General features: G+C 41.2%; 2 protein-coding genes across 13 annotated transcripts in view; both read left to right on the top strand.

The window, feature by feature from the left end:
* The window catches only part of kcnj14 (potassium inwardly rectifying channel subfamily J member 14), a 32640-nt gene extending 28743 nt beyond the window's left edge, over positions 1–3897 (top strand). For all 3 annotated transcript variants that reach the window (XM_079640140.1, XM_079640139.1, XM_079640141.1), the window contains 2 exons: positions 522–839; positions 1376–3897. In XM_079640140.1, the coding sequence (XP_079496266.1) occupies positions 522–839; positions 1376–1606 (549 nt within the window). In that variant the 3' untranslated portion in view covers positions 1607–3897. The remainder of the gene's footprint in view (positions 1–521; positions 840–1375) is intronic.
* A 906-nt stretch (positions 3898–4803) lies between these two features.
* myh14 (myosin, heavy chain 14, non-muscle) overlaps positions 4804–12841 on the top strand; it is a 34886-nt gene continuing 26848 nt past the window's right edge. For all 10 annotated transcript variants that reach the window (XM_079640491.1, XM_079640488.1, XM_079640490.1 and 7 more), the window contains exons 1-3: positions 4804–5173; positions 8491–8665; positions 10790–10996. In XM_079640491.1, the coding sequence (XP_079496617.1) occupies positions 8504–8665; positions 10790–10996 (369 nt within the window). In that variant the 5' untranslated portion in view covers positions 4804–5173; positions 8491–8503. The remainder of the gene's footprint in view (positions 5174–8490; positions 8666–10789; positions 10997–12841) is intronic.

Here is a 12841-nt window from a genome sequence, read left to right as displayed (position 1 = left end):
ATTAGGACTAGAGCATAGACAATTTGATCCCTTTTAATAGCACGACCATATCAAAGTTCACCCTGGGCAGATGGGATTAAGTTTGCGAGGATCAAAGAAATACAATTCTAAAGGCTGGGTCTGGATATTGTTCCATAGTAAGAGTTGGGTGAGTGTTAAGCCTATGTATGACTAAAGTAACCTAATACTAAGCTTTTGCGTCAGGTTCAGATATGTTCTAAAGATGACCTTGGGGATTGTGTATCTTAAAGTGTATTTAAAATGTCCATTGACAATATTCAAGGTTTCCGATCAATCCCCCGTTTTCTTTACAACTGAGTTGCATTTTATAGCCAGAATAAAGGTTTGATTTCACTTCGGTTGATCACGTGACCCCGGCTTCTTGCTAATTTGATTCATTATTAAATAGGTTCTAGCCTCCATTCAATATTTTCCCACATATGAAAATGTGCAGCATAACAACATGCTATGTCTAAGGCTTAATGTATCCAATTGTGACTTTTCTCCATTCTCAATTTCAGCCACGGGTGACAGAAGAGGGAGAGTTCCTCCCGCTGGACAATATGGACATCAACGTGGGTTTTGATAACGGCACAGACCGCATCTTCTTGGTCTCGCCAGTGACAATAGTCCATGAGATTGATGACGAGTCACCCTTCTTTGAGATTGACCGAAAGACTCTGGAGAATGATTCTGAATTGGAGGTGGTGGTCATACTTGAGGGCATGGTGGAGGCCACAGCCATGACCACACAGTGCCGTAGCTCATATCTGGCTTCTGAAATTACCTGGGGACACCGATTCGAACCAGTGCTCTTCGAGAGGAAAGACTGCTACCAGGTCAGAAAGGAAGTTAGTAGAGATGAACTGTACAGGGGGGGGAAAGGATGTTGCATATTAATTAGGGCATGTCCATTACTTTGGTTTATGGTCTGCAAAATAGAGCTGCAAAGATGAATCGATTAGTAGTCTACTATTCAATGAATCTGTAACAATCTTGATAATAGATTTGTGTAATAATTAATGTATTGTGGACAAAAACTTTAAGTTTCCGAAACAAAGAAAATGGATCAACTTTCTTTTGCATTTATTGACATTTGACCGGATAACTAATCAGACATCCCCATCAGCCACAGTTGCACTTGTTGTACCCATGGTTAGTGCTAAATAGCTAATGTTAGCATGCCAACATATAACACTTAGATGTTGAACACATAAACTGTACCATTGCATTTCTAAATAACAGCATGTCAATATTATTATTGTGAGAATAGCACTGCTATACCCAAATACAGCCTCACAGAGCTGCTGGCCTGGCTTTAGACTCTCAACTTGTAACCTTATGCGTATTAAAAAGTCTTCTGCCATTTTTCCAGGTGGACTACTCATTCTTTCATCGGACATATGAGATCCCGGACACCCCTTCATGCAGCGCTAAAGAGTTGGTCGAGCAGAAGTGCATTCACGGCTCACGCTCGTCATTCTGCTATGAGAACGAAGTGGCTCTGGAGCTAATCTCCTCCGATAAAGAGCCTGGCAAAGACCCCGAGTGTCCATCCTCTCCGACCAGAAGGCAATCCCTGGCAGAACATCTCCACTACAACTGAACCTGTAGGACAGGAGTCCTTAAGAGAATAGAGGAGGAAGTTGACCAAGTGGCTTAAAAGACAGGCTCATAGAGAGGGTAAGACGGGTATAGGAATGGGCCAACCAAGGAAATGGGGCCAGTGTTGGGATACATCATACGAAGTGGCATTGTTTACTGCAATTGGAGAGGTAAGGAAAGTCCAGAGCAGGAACAAGTCAAGTGATCGCCTAGACATTTTAAAATGATCAAGATTGAGATGAGTGCTACTATACAGATTAGATACCTCAGAGACATATTAAGGAAATGGACAGATAGAGAGACAGTGGGAGGTTTTGAGCATGGTTTTGAGTCACTCTTTTGGGGAGCAGGGTTACTACACTGGTTTAGTTGTCTAATTGGTCCTGGCAATCTTTCACGATCATTGAAAACGTGTTTGCCAAGACTAACATCTGGCCCATCACACCACAACACGCCCACCTGACTCTACTGCCTGTGTGGCACAATATACAAGAGCACCCCATGGTGGCTCTACCATGTAACTGCACCTCCAGTTTTGGGATCTGCTGACATTGCTGACCTCTGTTTTAGGTCCTTCTGTATGAAATGAATGGAAGTGTACCTTCTGAGGTACAACTCAGGAATGTAACCAACTATGATGCTGATTTATCATTTATACTGTTATATTTTCATATGGTAAGTATGGATAGTGTATTATTTTGTGATACTTTGAGCTTGGGGGAGCTGTTGAGAATATAGTTGAGTTAAGGCTACTTGTAGAGACAAAGCAGAGCAACAGCATGGACAGGGAGAAACAGCTGAAAAGTAGCAGCAATTTTGAGCAGTTTCTTTTCCATGTCATGTTCTTATTTTTGGCTTTTTCTCCTATTTGTAATGCAAAAAAATTTTCAACGATTGTAACATTTGCTTCATTTAATCCAACACTTGTGTTGAGTTGAATGCCATCTGGTCAGAGGAATCATTGTAGCTTTAGTCATTTTCAAACAATGACAGATGATGTTGTCCAGTTTAGTTCATTAATATAGATCTTTGACGTAACGATGGGGATCGTGGCTTGTCGTTCTTCGTCTTTGAGAAATAGAGCCTCTTTCTAACATCTGGACAAGTGGATGTGGATTGAACTGGAAAATACACCAGATTAATATAAAAGTATTCAGTATTTTTGTGCCCACTACATTAAATGACCCCCTACTCTAATTCTTGGTTTCTCTAACAAATTGTGAGAACAGTGTAGTGAGCGGTGCCTTCTTAACAAACCAGAGATTTTGCAACTGGCCCTTCATCTGCAGCAGTTGATGTTATGTTAATATGAAATGTGCTTAAAGCTTATGTGTGTATTTGCATAATGCTTCTAATGCATGAATGTTTTTTCAATCACTTTGCAGGATGTTGTTCTGAGTAGACAAAAATGCCTATTCTCTGCTCAGTGATAGAGAAGTCTCATTATGAACATAAACTGAGAACATAAAGGGACTTTCAGATGTATTGTATTGGAGACTGATGTATTTATTTGTTTGCACTTTGTAGTTATATTGCAAAACACTTGGAATGCTCTTGTTTATTTTAGATCTTGTAACCACCAGAGTTTTTAAGTATTTGATGACAGAATGTGTTGGTTAAGGTAACTCAGTGTCAGGAGGACTAAACATGATATTAAATGTTGACCAATAATCAGCCTGTCCAACGCACATCCTGGGAACTTGTTCTTTGCACAAAAGTAGTGGGCTATATGGAGACTTGTATCACTAATCAAACATCACAGTAGTGTTGCTGGATCAGCACGTCAACCTCAATGCATCGGTCGCAATGTTTCACTATTATTATTGAAAGATTCTTACCTCAGTGGGGTTTGAGGTGTTTATAACATATTAAACTTTTAAGAATAGTGTTAATGCTGTTTTAGGTTTGTGTCGTCTCTTACACCTCTCCTTCATGGCTCCATGTACTATTTATAGGAAGCGTGGTGGGTCATGTCTCTCACCCTGCCTCCACTTGTAACTTGAACTTTCTGCACCATCACTTTACGATAGCGCTGTTCAAAACCCCAATAACACATAGGTTATTCGGGTTATTTCACTGGTTGATTAGGATTCAATGCTCACAGTTCACACTTTTTATATCATAAGTATGTATAATATACACAGTGTAAAAGACATGATATACATTTTTAATAAATGAATAAGATGAAACAAATATAGGCTGTAGCTAGCTAGGTCAATTTTATAAAGATAAATGGAAACCTTTCTGCTTCACCACTGAAATGTAATTTCAAAACTGCCTCAGACATGGGACACTTCCAAATGAAACTGAACTGTTTTAAAGAGCAAATAAAACACAGGGATTGAATTTCTATTGTTTGCTTCGTCATTGATTTTCCTTAAAGTTTGATCATTTTAAAACATATCATCTAGATGTAAAGTGTAGTTTATCACCACACTAAACATCTATGTTTGCGTAGGGGCCTATGTGAATTTAAACCTTAACCAAACAATTCAGACAGAATTACAGAATTATACAATGACAATTAACCCTTATAGATTATATTTATCGTGTTGTAACGTATGTCTAAATGACCTATAACCTTTTGCATAACGATTACTGCCGAGAAGTCAGAAGAAGAAAACACACCTTCTGAAAATATTAATAACCCTATAATAATGTTTTTATTATATCATATGGAGAACACAAAAACTAACCTGCCATTAAAAGGAAAATAGTCATTAATTAGTTTTTATAGGAACATTTATCTTTTCCAGAGCCTCATAGGCTTACTTTAGTGACAGTGAGATGGAATTATTTTTCATGTATTGTTTAATTTGACTGAATAAATAAAAATGAAAAGTTGAGGTATATTGAAGGATAACCCTGGAACCCTGGTACCCCAGCTACAGTCGGATATTGTGATGTGATCTGTATTACGCGCCTAGGATCAGATCATTCAAAGCTAACCGTCGGTTGTGTTTGTTTGGGGATTCAAACAAATCCGATCTGAGATCTGTGTCTGCGGACCCTCACCGCCACAGTGGTAAACAAAGGGCGCGCAAATCTCACTACTCTAGCGCGAGAGTGCCGCACAGGCACCTGTTGCAGCCTTCCAATTGGCTGTTTGTCACGTCAGTTACAGCTAGCCACGCCCCCTGTCAGTTATCATTGGCTAATAACGGAGGTCGTCGCGCTGCTGTTAACGCCATTCGTTGCTGCACCCGTTTCATGCCAGTTGTGGGGCGGAAAGATCCCGTCGTATTCATTAGGCGGGTCTATTGCTCTGTTGTGGCTTTTGATTGGAATATTTGCTATGTAAGGCTTGACTAAAAACCGTTTCCTCGAACCTGGTTGGTCTGCTATCAGGAAGTGTCTCCCGGGCTGAAGCCGTCGCCCTGCCCTCACTGCTCCCTGTTTTATTCTCGCCGAGTGAGTGCGGTCTCCAGCGACAGAGCGGTGCAATGATAAAAGCCGCATATGCGGTGAGCTACACACACCTCTCAGGCAGGAAAATACCAACGAAACAGCCTCACCCAGGTTCTCCTCGCATCACAGCCTTACCCAACACTCTGAGCCGAACCTGAAGGTGAGAGATTTAATTCCCTTTTCTCTAATCCAACTCGTTATTAGCCGGTGTAATATCCTGAACGTATCATATTTCAGAGTAGCTGGCTAACCTCGCTAGGTTGATCTAAATGCGGTGGCATTACACCCTAATAATGAGACGTATTGGGACAAGAGACGTTCAGTTTTCATCACTATGTTCGCTTCCACAGAGGGGCTTACATCCAGACGACCTGAAGTCTGGACATTGATTCTGTCTGATGGCCACATTAGTAGGGATTTCGACCCATATCATTATTATTAAGCCTATTGGCCTACTGTGATCTTTGTGTCACATCATAATAATGGCTATTTTTCTCAGCGAGAATGGCTTTGCTGTTGCTACATGCGGATCACCACTAATTTCAGGCTAGGGCTCATGTGATTGTTCATGTCTTATGTTCAAGGTGTGGTTGCTTTCGTCAGTTTCTCTGCTGTAGTAACAGTCTTAAAATGCAGGTAATATGTAGGGGTCACTCCGCAGCTATAGTGTAATGCAGCCGCATTGTAATTATCATCATAGCCACAATGGCTTAATAATACCAGCTCACTGTCCGCTAAAGTGCGCATATGACACAATATACCATCACCGATGCAAAGCTGAAGAAAAAAGGCGTCTCCTGTTTGCTCCCCCACCCGTTTAGCACACGCACAATCACGCGCAGGCACCCACACATTTATTACCCACACAGACATATACAGGGGCACACCCCCCACAAGACCCTATACAGGGGCACACCCCCCACAAGACCCCCCGCATTGAATGTCCTCGGTTCAGACGCTGGAGGTATTGTCTCGTGGGCTGCTGTTGGTGTTGCTATGGAGGAGAGCGGTCAGCTTTTGGCAACTCCAGCTGCTGCAGGATGAGTTTGATGGTCAGCCCAGGCTGTACTGCGACAACCTGTGAGGTGTGTGTGTTTGTGTGTGTGAGTGAGTGAGTGTGAAGCATTTGCTTTAGGTGAATAGTTGGGATCAATGGGAGTCAGCAGCAACAGCCCACACTGCAGCTTAAATGATGACATGCTAAGTCTTGTTTTATTATCACTGTTAAAGCTGAATTAGTAATAAGGGTGATTCATCTTATTGTTTAAAAAAACCTAACACAAATTAATTCACGATGAAGTCATGTCTGTATAGCCGAAGCCTGATATATAATTATTCCGATGCACACAGACCTCCACTCTTGTCTAATAACCATTAAACACATCAGTCAGCTACATGGAGGCTCTTCAATGGTTAGCCCTAACCCCGGGAGCTATACAGTAGCTGCCCACTCCTCCTAATACTATTAGGTTACATACAGAGTATACACTCACTGTGTGCTCTGTGCTATGCATGTGTGTAATAAAACGTTTATTAGATTCATCCATTTCCAATACCTTTGAGAAGAAAATTAGATTATCAATAAGAACCACATACTTGTCCTGGTGAAGTAAATACTCACTACAGTATGAAAATAATTTCCCAAAAGTATTCCCCAACAATTGCCTTTTTACTTATGTTTGCTTTAAAACTATGGTGCCGACAGTTGCACTAAATCAAAAGCCTCAAAACCACATATTTGTATGACCAGCTTCTAAATAACTTTGGTAGAAACACTCAGGTTTACATTCAAAGTAGAGAAGTATTTCAAATGGACTACCGAATTGCTGGTGTTGGTCTTTTCATTGGATTTGTTGACATTAAGAGAACACTATGGTAAAGCAAGCCTTTAAAATCAGATGCTCAGCTGTTTGATGCCACTGAGGGATCACATATTTCCCATACTGAGCGGCTGGGTGGTGGCAACTCTTTTGTCATCGAGTCGACTCCACACCCTGAGTCGTATTGCAGTAACAGGTATGGTTAAGGCAGGGTTGGGGACCGGGCTCTGTCAGGAACAGACAGAGTGGAAAAAACTGAGAGTGACATGCATAGCAGGAATCAAGCCAGATGACATACCTGCATAGGCATGGAGACGCCTAACAGTTAACTGGCCGGCACAAATACCTGTCTGATCAAAGCTGACATTTGCTGTTACTCAAGCATGCCTCTTTCCCTGAACACCTTGTGTCAACTCTTTCCTCTATATAATCCAGTTTTGTATCTGTTGTACATTATTTTGATACAAAAAAATAGTTCTTCAATTACTAAAACTGTGTATTAATACATCAGCAATCAGGCATCATTCAGATTTCAGGAGACTGGTGACACGGTTTCATTCTGAAATTGTAGGCTCTGTCTTTCTCGGTTGCCAAAATAAATTCAGATTCATTATCTGGAAAAATTATCTTTCTGTTCTCCTAGAATAAGAGTTGTGTGGAAATGTGTAGTTGCTGTGTAATAAGTCGCTTAGTCAGATTCTAAGCTGCAGGGTTGTTAATAGCCTCGTGCTAACACACAGAATGTTATTAACTGTATTTTTAATATGATTAACACTCATTGAGAAGCTGTGACCAGTAAATGATTCCCATTGTTTGTGAAAAACTACGTAAATCACAAATTGATTATCGAAAGAGCTGATTCTTTAAATAAACTAAATGTTGCACCCCTTATTATCTGATGGCAGGTTCTGTCAAGTTTTCTCCTCCTTCCAGAGATTTTTCTCTCAGCTGAACATTATTTCTTACTTGTCAGACTAAATCAAGAAACACCTTGTTCTCGTGCTACAGTGTCTCTGACTGGAGGATGTCTTGCTGTTTCTTCATGTTCCACTTCTAGCTACTGTCACCTCACTGTGTCTCCTAGCCCTCAGTGGGGTCTTCACTAGAGTTTTATCTCTACTGAGCGGCCCCTAGTAGAAGGAAGGGTGCTTCACTTTCTTTGAGTTAACAATATATTCAGTCCATTTCCAGCCTCTCTTTTCACTGCTATCCCACCCTTTCCTCCTCTTCCTCGCGCTCCCTCCCCCTCTGCCTGTCATGTCAGTTTACTCAGTCGATTGATGTATCTCGCTCTCCCTCCACCTTCCAGCCCTCCACCCTCGGATCTCTCTGTCTTCTTCCCCCCTTCTTCTCCTTGATTTGCTGTCTTTCAATTAGGCCATCTCTGACCCAATCTCAGCTGGAAATGGCCTGCATGCAACTTGCATGCTCACTACTGCTCTTTCTTTATGTGTGGCTGCACATACATTTTGTGTGTGTGTCTTGACACAGAATCACATCAGTGTCCCTGTCTGTCAGACCTTCATCGTCAGTCATCATCGTCAGTGCTCCCGATTTAAGCCAACAAGACAGTAGGCCTGTGAAGAAAATAAATTCTCAACACCGGCTCGCTCTTTAATGTTCAACTGTTTTTGTCACTTTTCCTTCCCTCACACAGTGCCAGTAGAACCATGTCCAAGCCAACGGGGGGCGGTGTGAACGATGTCACCCGCTTACTGACATCGGGGGTCACGGCGCCAGGGTCTCCCAAAAATACGATCTCCGCCGCCAGCCAGGCCGACTGGGCGGCTAAGAGGCTGGTGTGGGTGCCGTCAGAGAAGAATGGCTTTGAGGTAAGGCGTGGATTGAAAGAAATAGAGAACATTTTCTTTCCAAAAACGCAACTGATAGTGGAATCCCAGGGCTACAGGGACTCTATTTTTTTTCCCAACCTGTTTTCCTGTTTCCCACTACCCTATTATTAATCCTCTGGTAAATAATAAGCTCAAAGTGTGTCCCTTCGAAAAAGGTGTGTCAAACAAGTGAGGCAAAGCAGCACAGGGTGTGTGTCTTTGTAAGTGTGTGTTATATAGAGGCGAAGTCCCTCCCCTTCAGGGGGAGCTCCATGGGACCTTATTTCGGAAAAAGTATGTATTGAAGTCAATGGAGAGAGAAAGATTATCTTTCGATCCCGTTTGAATTGTGCCACGAATTACACATATGATGTTTGTCAATTTAAATAATCATTTTGCAAGTCAAAAAAATGTAAATGTGTGGTAAAATTGTGAAGTAACACTTTTTTTGTGTGAAACCGCTCAATGAACTACATCTCCCGTCTCGCACCACACACCAAGACGGCCGCCACGTTAGCACATTTCACTTCTTTCTTTCAGAATGAGGTGAAACGTATTAAAAGAGGTGAAAATCACTACAAGCCTCGGCATGTTGAGAGCTGTATACACAACAGGGGAGTTAGTCGGTTTCGTAAGAGCCAGCTTGCGGGACCGGGATTCTGGGATTTGTAGTCTTTCTAGTAGAGTATTTTTCATAGTCTTTTATTTCAACAGTTTTACGACAAACTGTGACTTTTTTGACATGGAAATGATTTTTTAAGATTGACAAACATCATATGTGTAATTCGTGGCACAATTCAAATGGGATCGGAAGATAATCTTTCTCTCCCCATTGACTTCAATACATAATTTTTCGAAATAAGGTCCCATGGGGCGGAAGTAGATGTGCGGGACTTCGCCTCTCTATTATGTTTTATAAGGTTTCAGTCCTCATGATGATACACTTTATTCCATGCTTTCCTTCATCCTAATAGGTTCCTCAATATGCCTTGTGATGCTCTCTAACACATTTACGACTAATGACTATCACAAGGTCCATGTCATAGCAATGATTTGTTCCACTTATCCTTGGTACTTGTATCATGCACATTAGAAGTTATATTGGTGCATATTGTAGGATGTGACATGTGAATTGTGTGTCCTGTCTCTAAGTCTCCTCCTCTCTGCTGGACTGGTTTCATAGAAAGCTCTATGAATAGAACAATACCCTCCTTCAGCCTCTTAATGTTAAAGAGGCCGTTGTAGCACCACTGACTTCATTTTACACTCATGATCTGAGAATGGCACACACATACCAAATAGACGCAATCATAACAAACAGACAGACACACTTTCATCCAGTTTCATAGTCTGAGCATCTAGTTTAATCTGTGACTAATATACACCCACACACGAAAACACAGACATGCACATATTTGATGTGTTCTGTATGCATGTCAAGTAGCAGAGAGAACAAAGTGTAGCAGAGCAGAATCCTGTGACCTGGTCAGACCCAGAGCACACTTCCTGTCCGACAAGCACAAGAACGACAGCATGGCAAGAGGGTTTCTCTCTTTCTGTCACCATCTATTCTTGTCTGCTGACAAATACAATATCAACTCTCACTTTAAATCTCACTGACAGAGATGCTGTCAAACATTTTTCAAATATATTTCAATATTTGCTTTCTTCAGTAAGCTACGTTAGTGTAGAGTTAAAAGACTAGACCATTGTTTTTGTATCTTTATATAAGGATGAGACTAACTATTAGTTTTATGATACTCTTTTCTAGACTTTGTCAGTCCAAAAAGAAAGGTTTAATAAGATCTAACAGAGAAAAGCTGATAATCTCCAAAAACAAATTAAGTAACACAATTACTTCTTCAATAGATCAATCCATTTTTTTTGTTTTTATTATTGAGGGATTGATTTCCTGACTGCATATCTTATAAAGGCTTTGCTTTTTAGGGCTCTTAATTGTTAAATTGCTGTTGACAATGATTAATCATTGCAGTTCACTGTGGTGTTTTACCTACCAAAAGCAACATTGAAGTGTCTTCCTATTGATTCTCACATTGAACATAAACTCTATCTACGTTCAACTCCCATTTGATCTTTTATTAAATCTCCTTCTTCTCCTCCCAGTCGGCCAGTATCCGGGAGGAGCGCGGTGATGAGGTGGAGGTGGAGCTGACGGACAGCCAGAGGAAGGTGACTCTGTCCAGGGAGGAGGTGCAGCGAATGAACCCCCCGCGCTTCAGCAAAGTAGAAGACATGGCCGACCTCACCTGCCTGAACGAAGCCTCTGTGCTGCACAACCTGAGAGAGAGATACTACTCTGGCTTGATCTATGTGAGTGCACAACACAATGAACACATGAGGAGGTGAACAAGTTCAGGACATATAACTAATAAAGAAGCTGTGTTCACGGTTCTCACAAGAATGTTCACAAACATGTTTGCGAGCACATTCCCTGTGACGTACATGCACGTGTTCGCTCCTCTGGCATCTCCTGTGCAACTGATAGGGGGGGGGGGGGGGGGGGGGGGTGAGAGAGGAGAAAGGTCAGTTTACAAAGTTGTTCAGTTGTTCATGTGTGTGTCGTCGCAGTGGGAGGCGTCTCCAGTTTCTCCTGCAGAAAGAGTGCAAAGAAGAGATATGAGTAGGATATTATAGTTGGGAAGATAGTAAGCCAATGACAACTGAGATACACAGTTTAGTAGAGTACAATTATAAATCGGTTTTAAATATAGTTGGGCTGTACACTGGTTAATTGATGGATGATGATGCGGATCGGAAAGTTTAAGAGAGGAGTGGTGATAGATTGTTGGAATAGCTTTGAGAGGCGTGTTACAATATGATAAGATAAGTGCTATAGAGTGCCACATGTCTTTATCATGTCTTTCACTACAGTTGGAAGGCACACACACAGTGTATAGGGAAGCCGTGTAGAAAATAGCTGGCCCCATTTATTTACATTAAACCTGCTCAATATATATACTGTATATTAATATATTGCTATTTCATTAATTACACTGTTACTTTACATTGTAAAATACAGGTCAATGTTAGATAAAAGAATGTTGGAAATATTTTCCTTTTTCTGTATGAAAGCAGTACTAGTGCTACATAAAGTGCAAGAGGAGATGCCCCTGTGTTAAAGTGCATTTAGCAGTGATTGCGCGTCTGGTTGTTTCTCAACCATTCTTTGAGTTGACCTTTGAAGCTATTGAGAGTGGGACAATCCATATCTCAGTTGGGAGGCTATTCCACAATGAGCTGCCTTTAACGGAGAGGACATGTTGTCCAAAAGTGGTCCGTCTGCGGTGGACTTCACAGTCTCCTCTGGTTTCTGACCTAGTGCAGCGTCCAGTGTGTTTTTTGTGGATGAATTCCCCTAAGCGGGGGGGGGGTTTATAACATTTATTAAAAAAAACACATCCTTTTAAAAGACTTAAAATTGTCAAAATTCAAGAAATTGTGTTTTTCAAGGATGGTACAGTGTTGGTATGAATTTGGCTTTCTGTCAAAAACCTTGATAGCTCTCTTGTACAGCTGTTCTATGGGTCTCAGGTTCCTGGCACAAGCAAAAGACCAGTTTGTCAAACAGTATTCAATGTGGGATAGAATCATACAGTGGAGGTATGACTTTGCAGCATTGACAGTTAAGAAAGGTCTAATTTGTTTAAAATGTTGCAAGTTAAATTTAATGGTATTGGATACTTTCTTGATATGTTTCTTAAAAGTCAAGTTCGAGTCCGATATGACCCCAAGATACTTGAAGTGGGGGACTAGTTCTATTTCTGCTCCGTTTAAAAACACATTGGATCCTTCGATTTTGACTGGTCGTTTACTGAACATCATGCATACGTTTTTTTTGCATTTAACTGTAAGCAAATGTTGTTCAGCCAGTGTTGAACCTTGTCCAAAGCATTTGAGAGGCAGGATGAGATCATGTCAGTGTTTTTCCCGTGTACAAAGATGACCGCATCATCGGCATACATTTGCACATTCAACTCAGGACATACATTAGGCAAGTCATTAATGTACAGAGAAAATAGTAATGGTCTAAGAATGGAACCTTGTGGAACCCCAACAGGGTTGACAAGGTAGGGGGATTTGGCTCCGTTGACCAAAACACACTGTTTTCTGTTCGATAAGTAAGACTTAACCCACTGTATTGAATCTGCAGAAAAA

The sequence above is a fragment of the Notothenia rossii genome (genome assembly GCF_949606895.1).
Source record: "Notothenia rossii genome assembly, chromosome: 7".
Taxonomy (NCBI): domain Eukaryota; kingdom Metazoa; phylum Chordata; class Actinopteri; order Perciformes; family Nototheniidae; genus Notothenia; species Notothenia rossii.
Note: the sequence above shows the minus strand (reverse complement) of the source record. Positions and strands in the feature narration are given on the sequence as shown.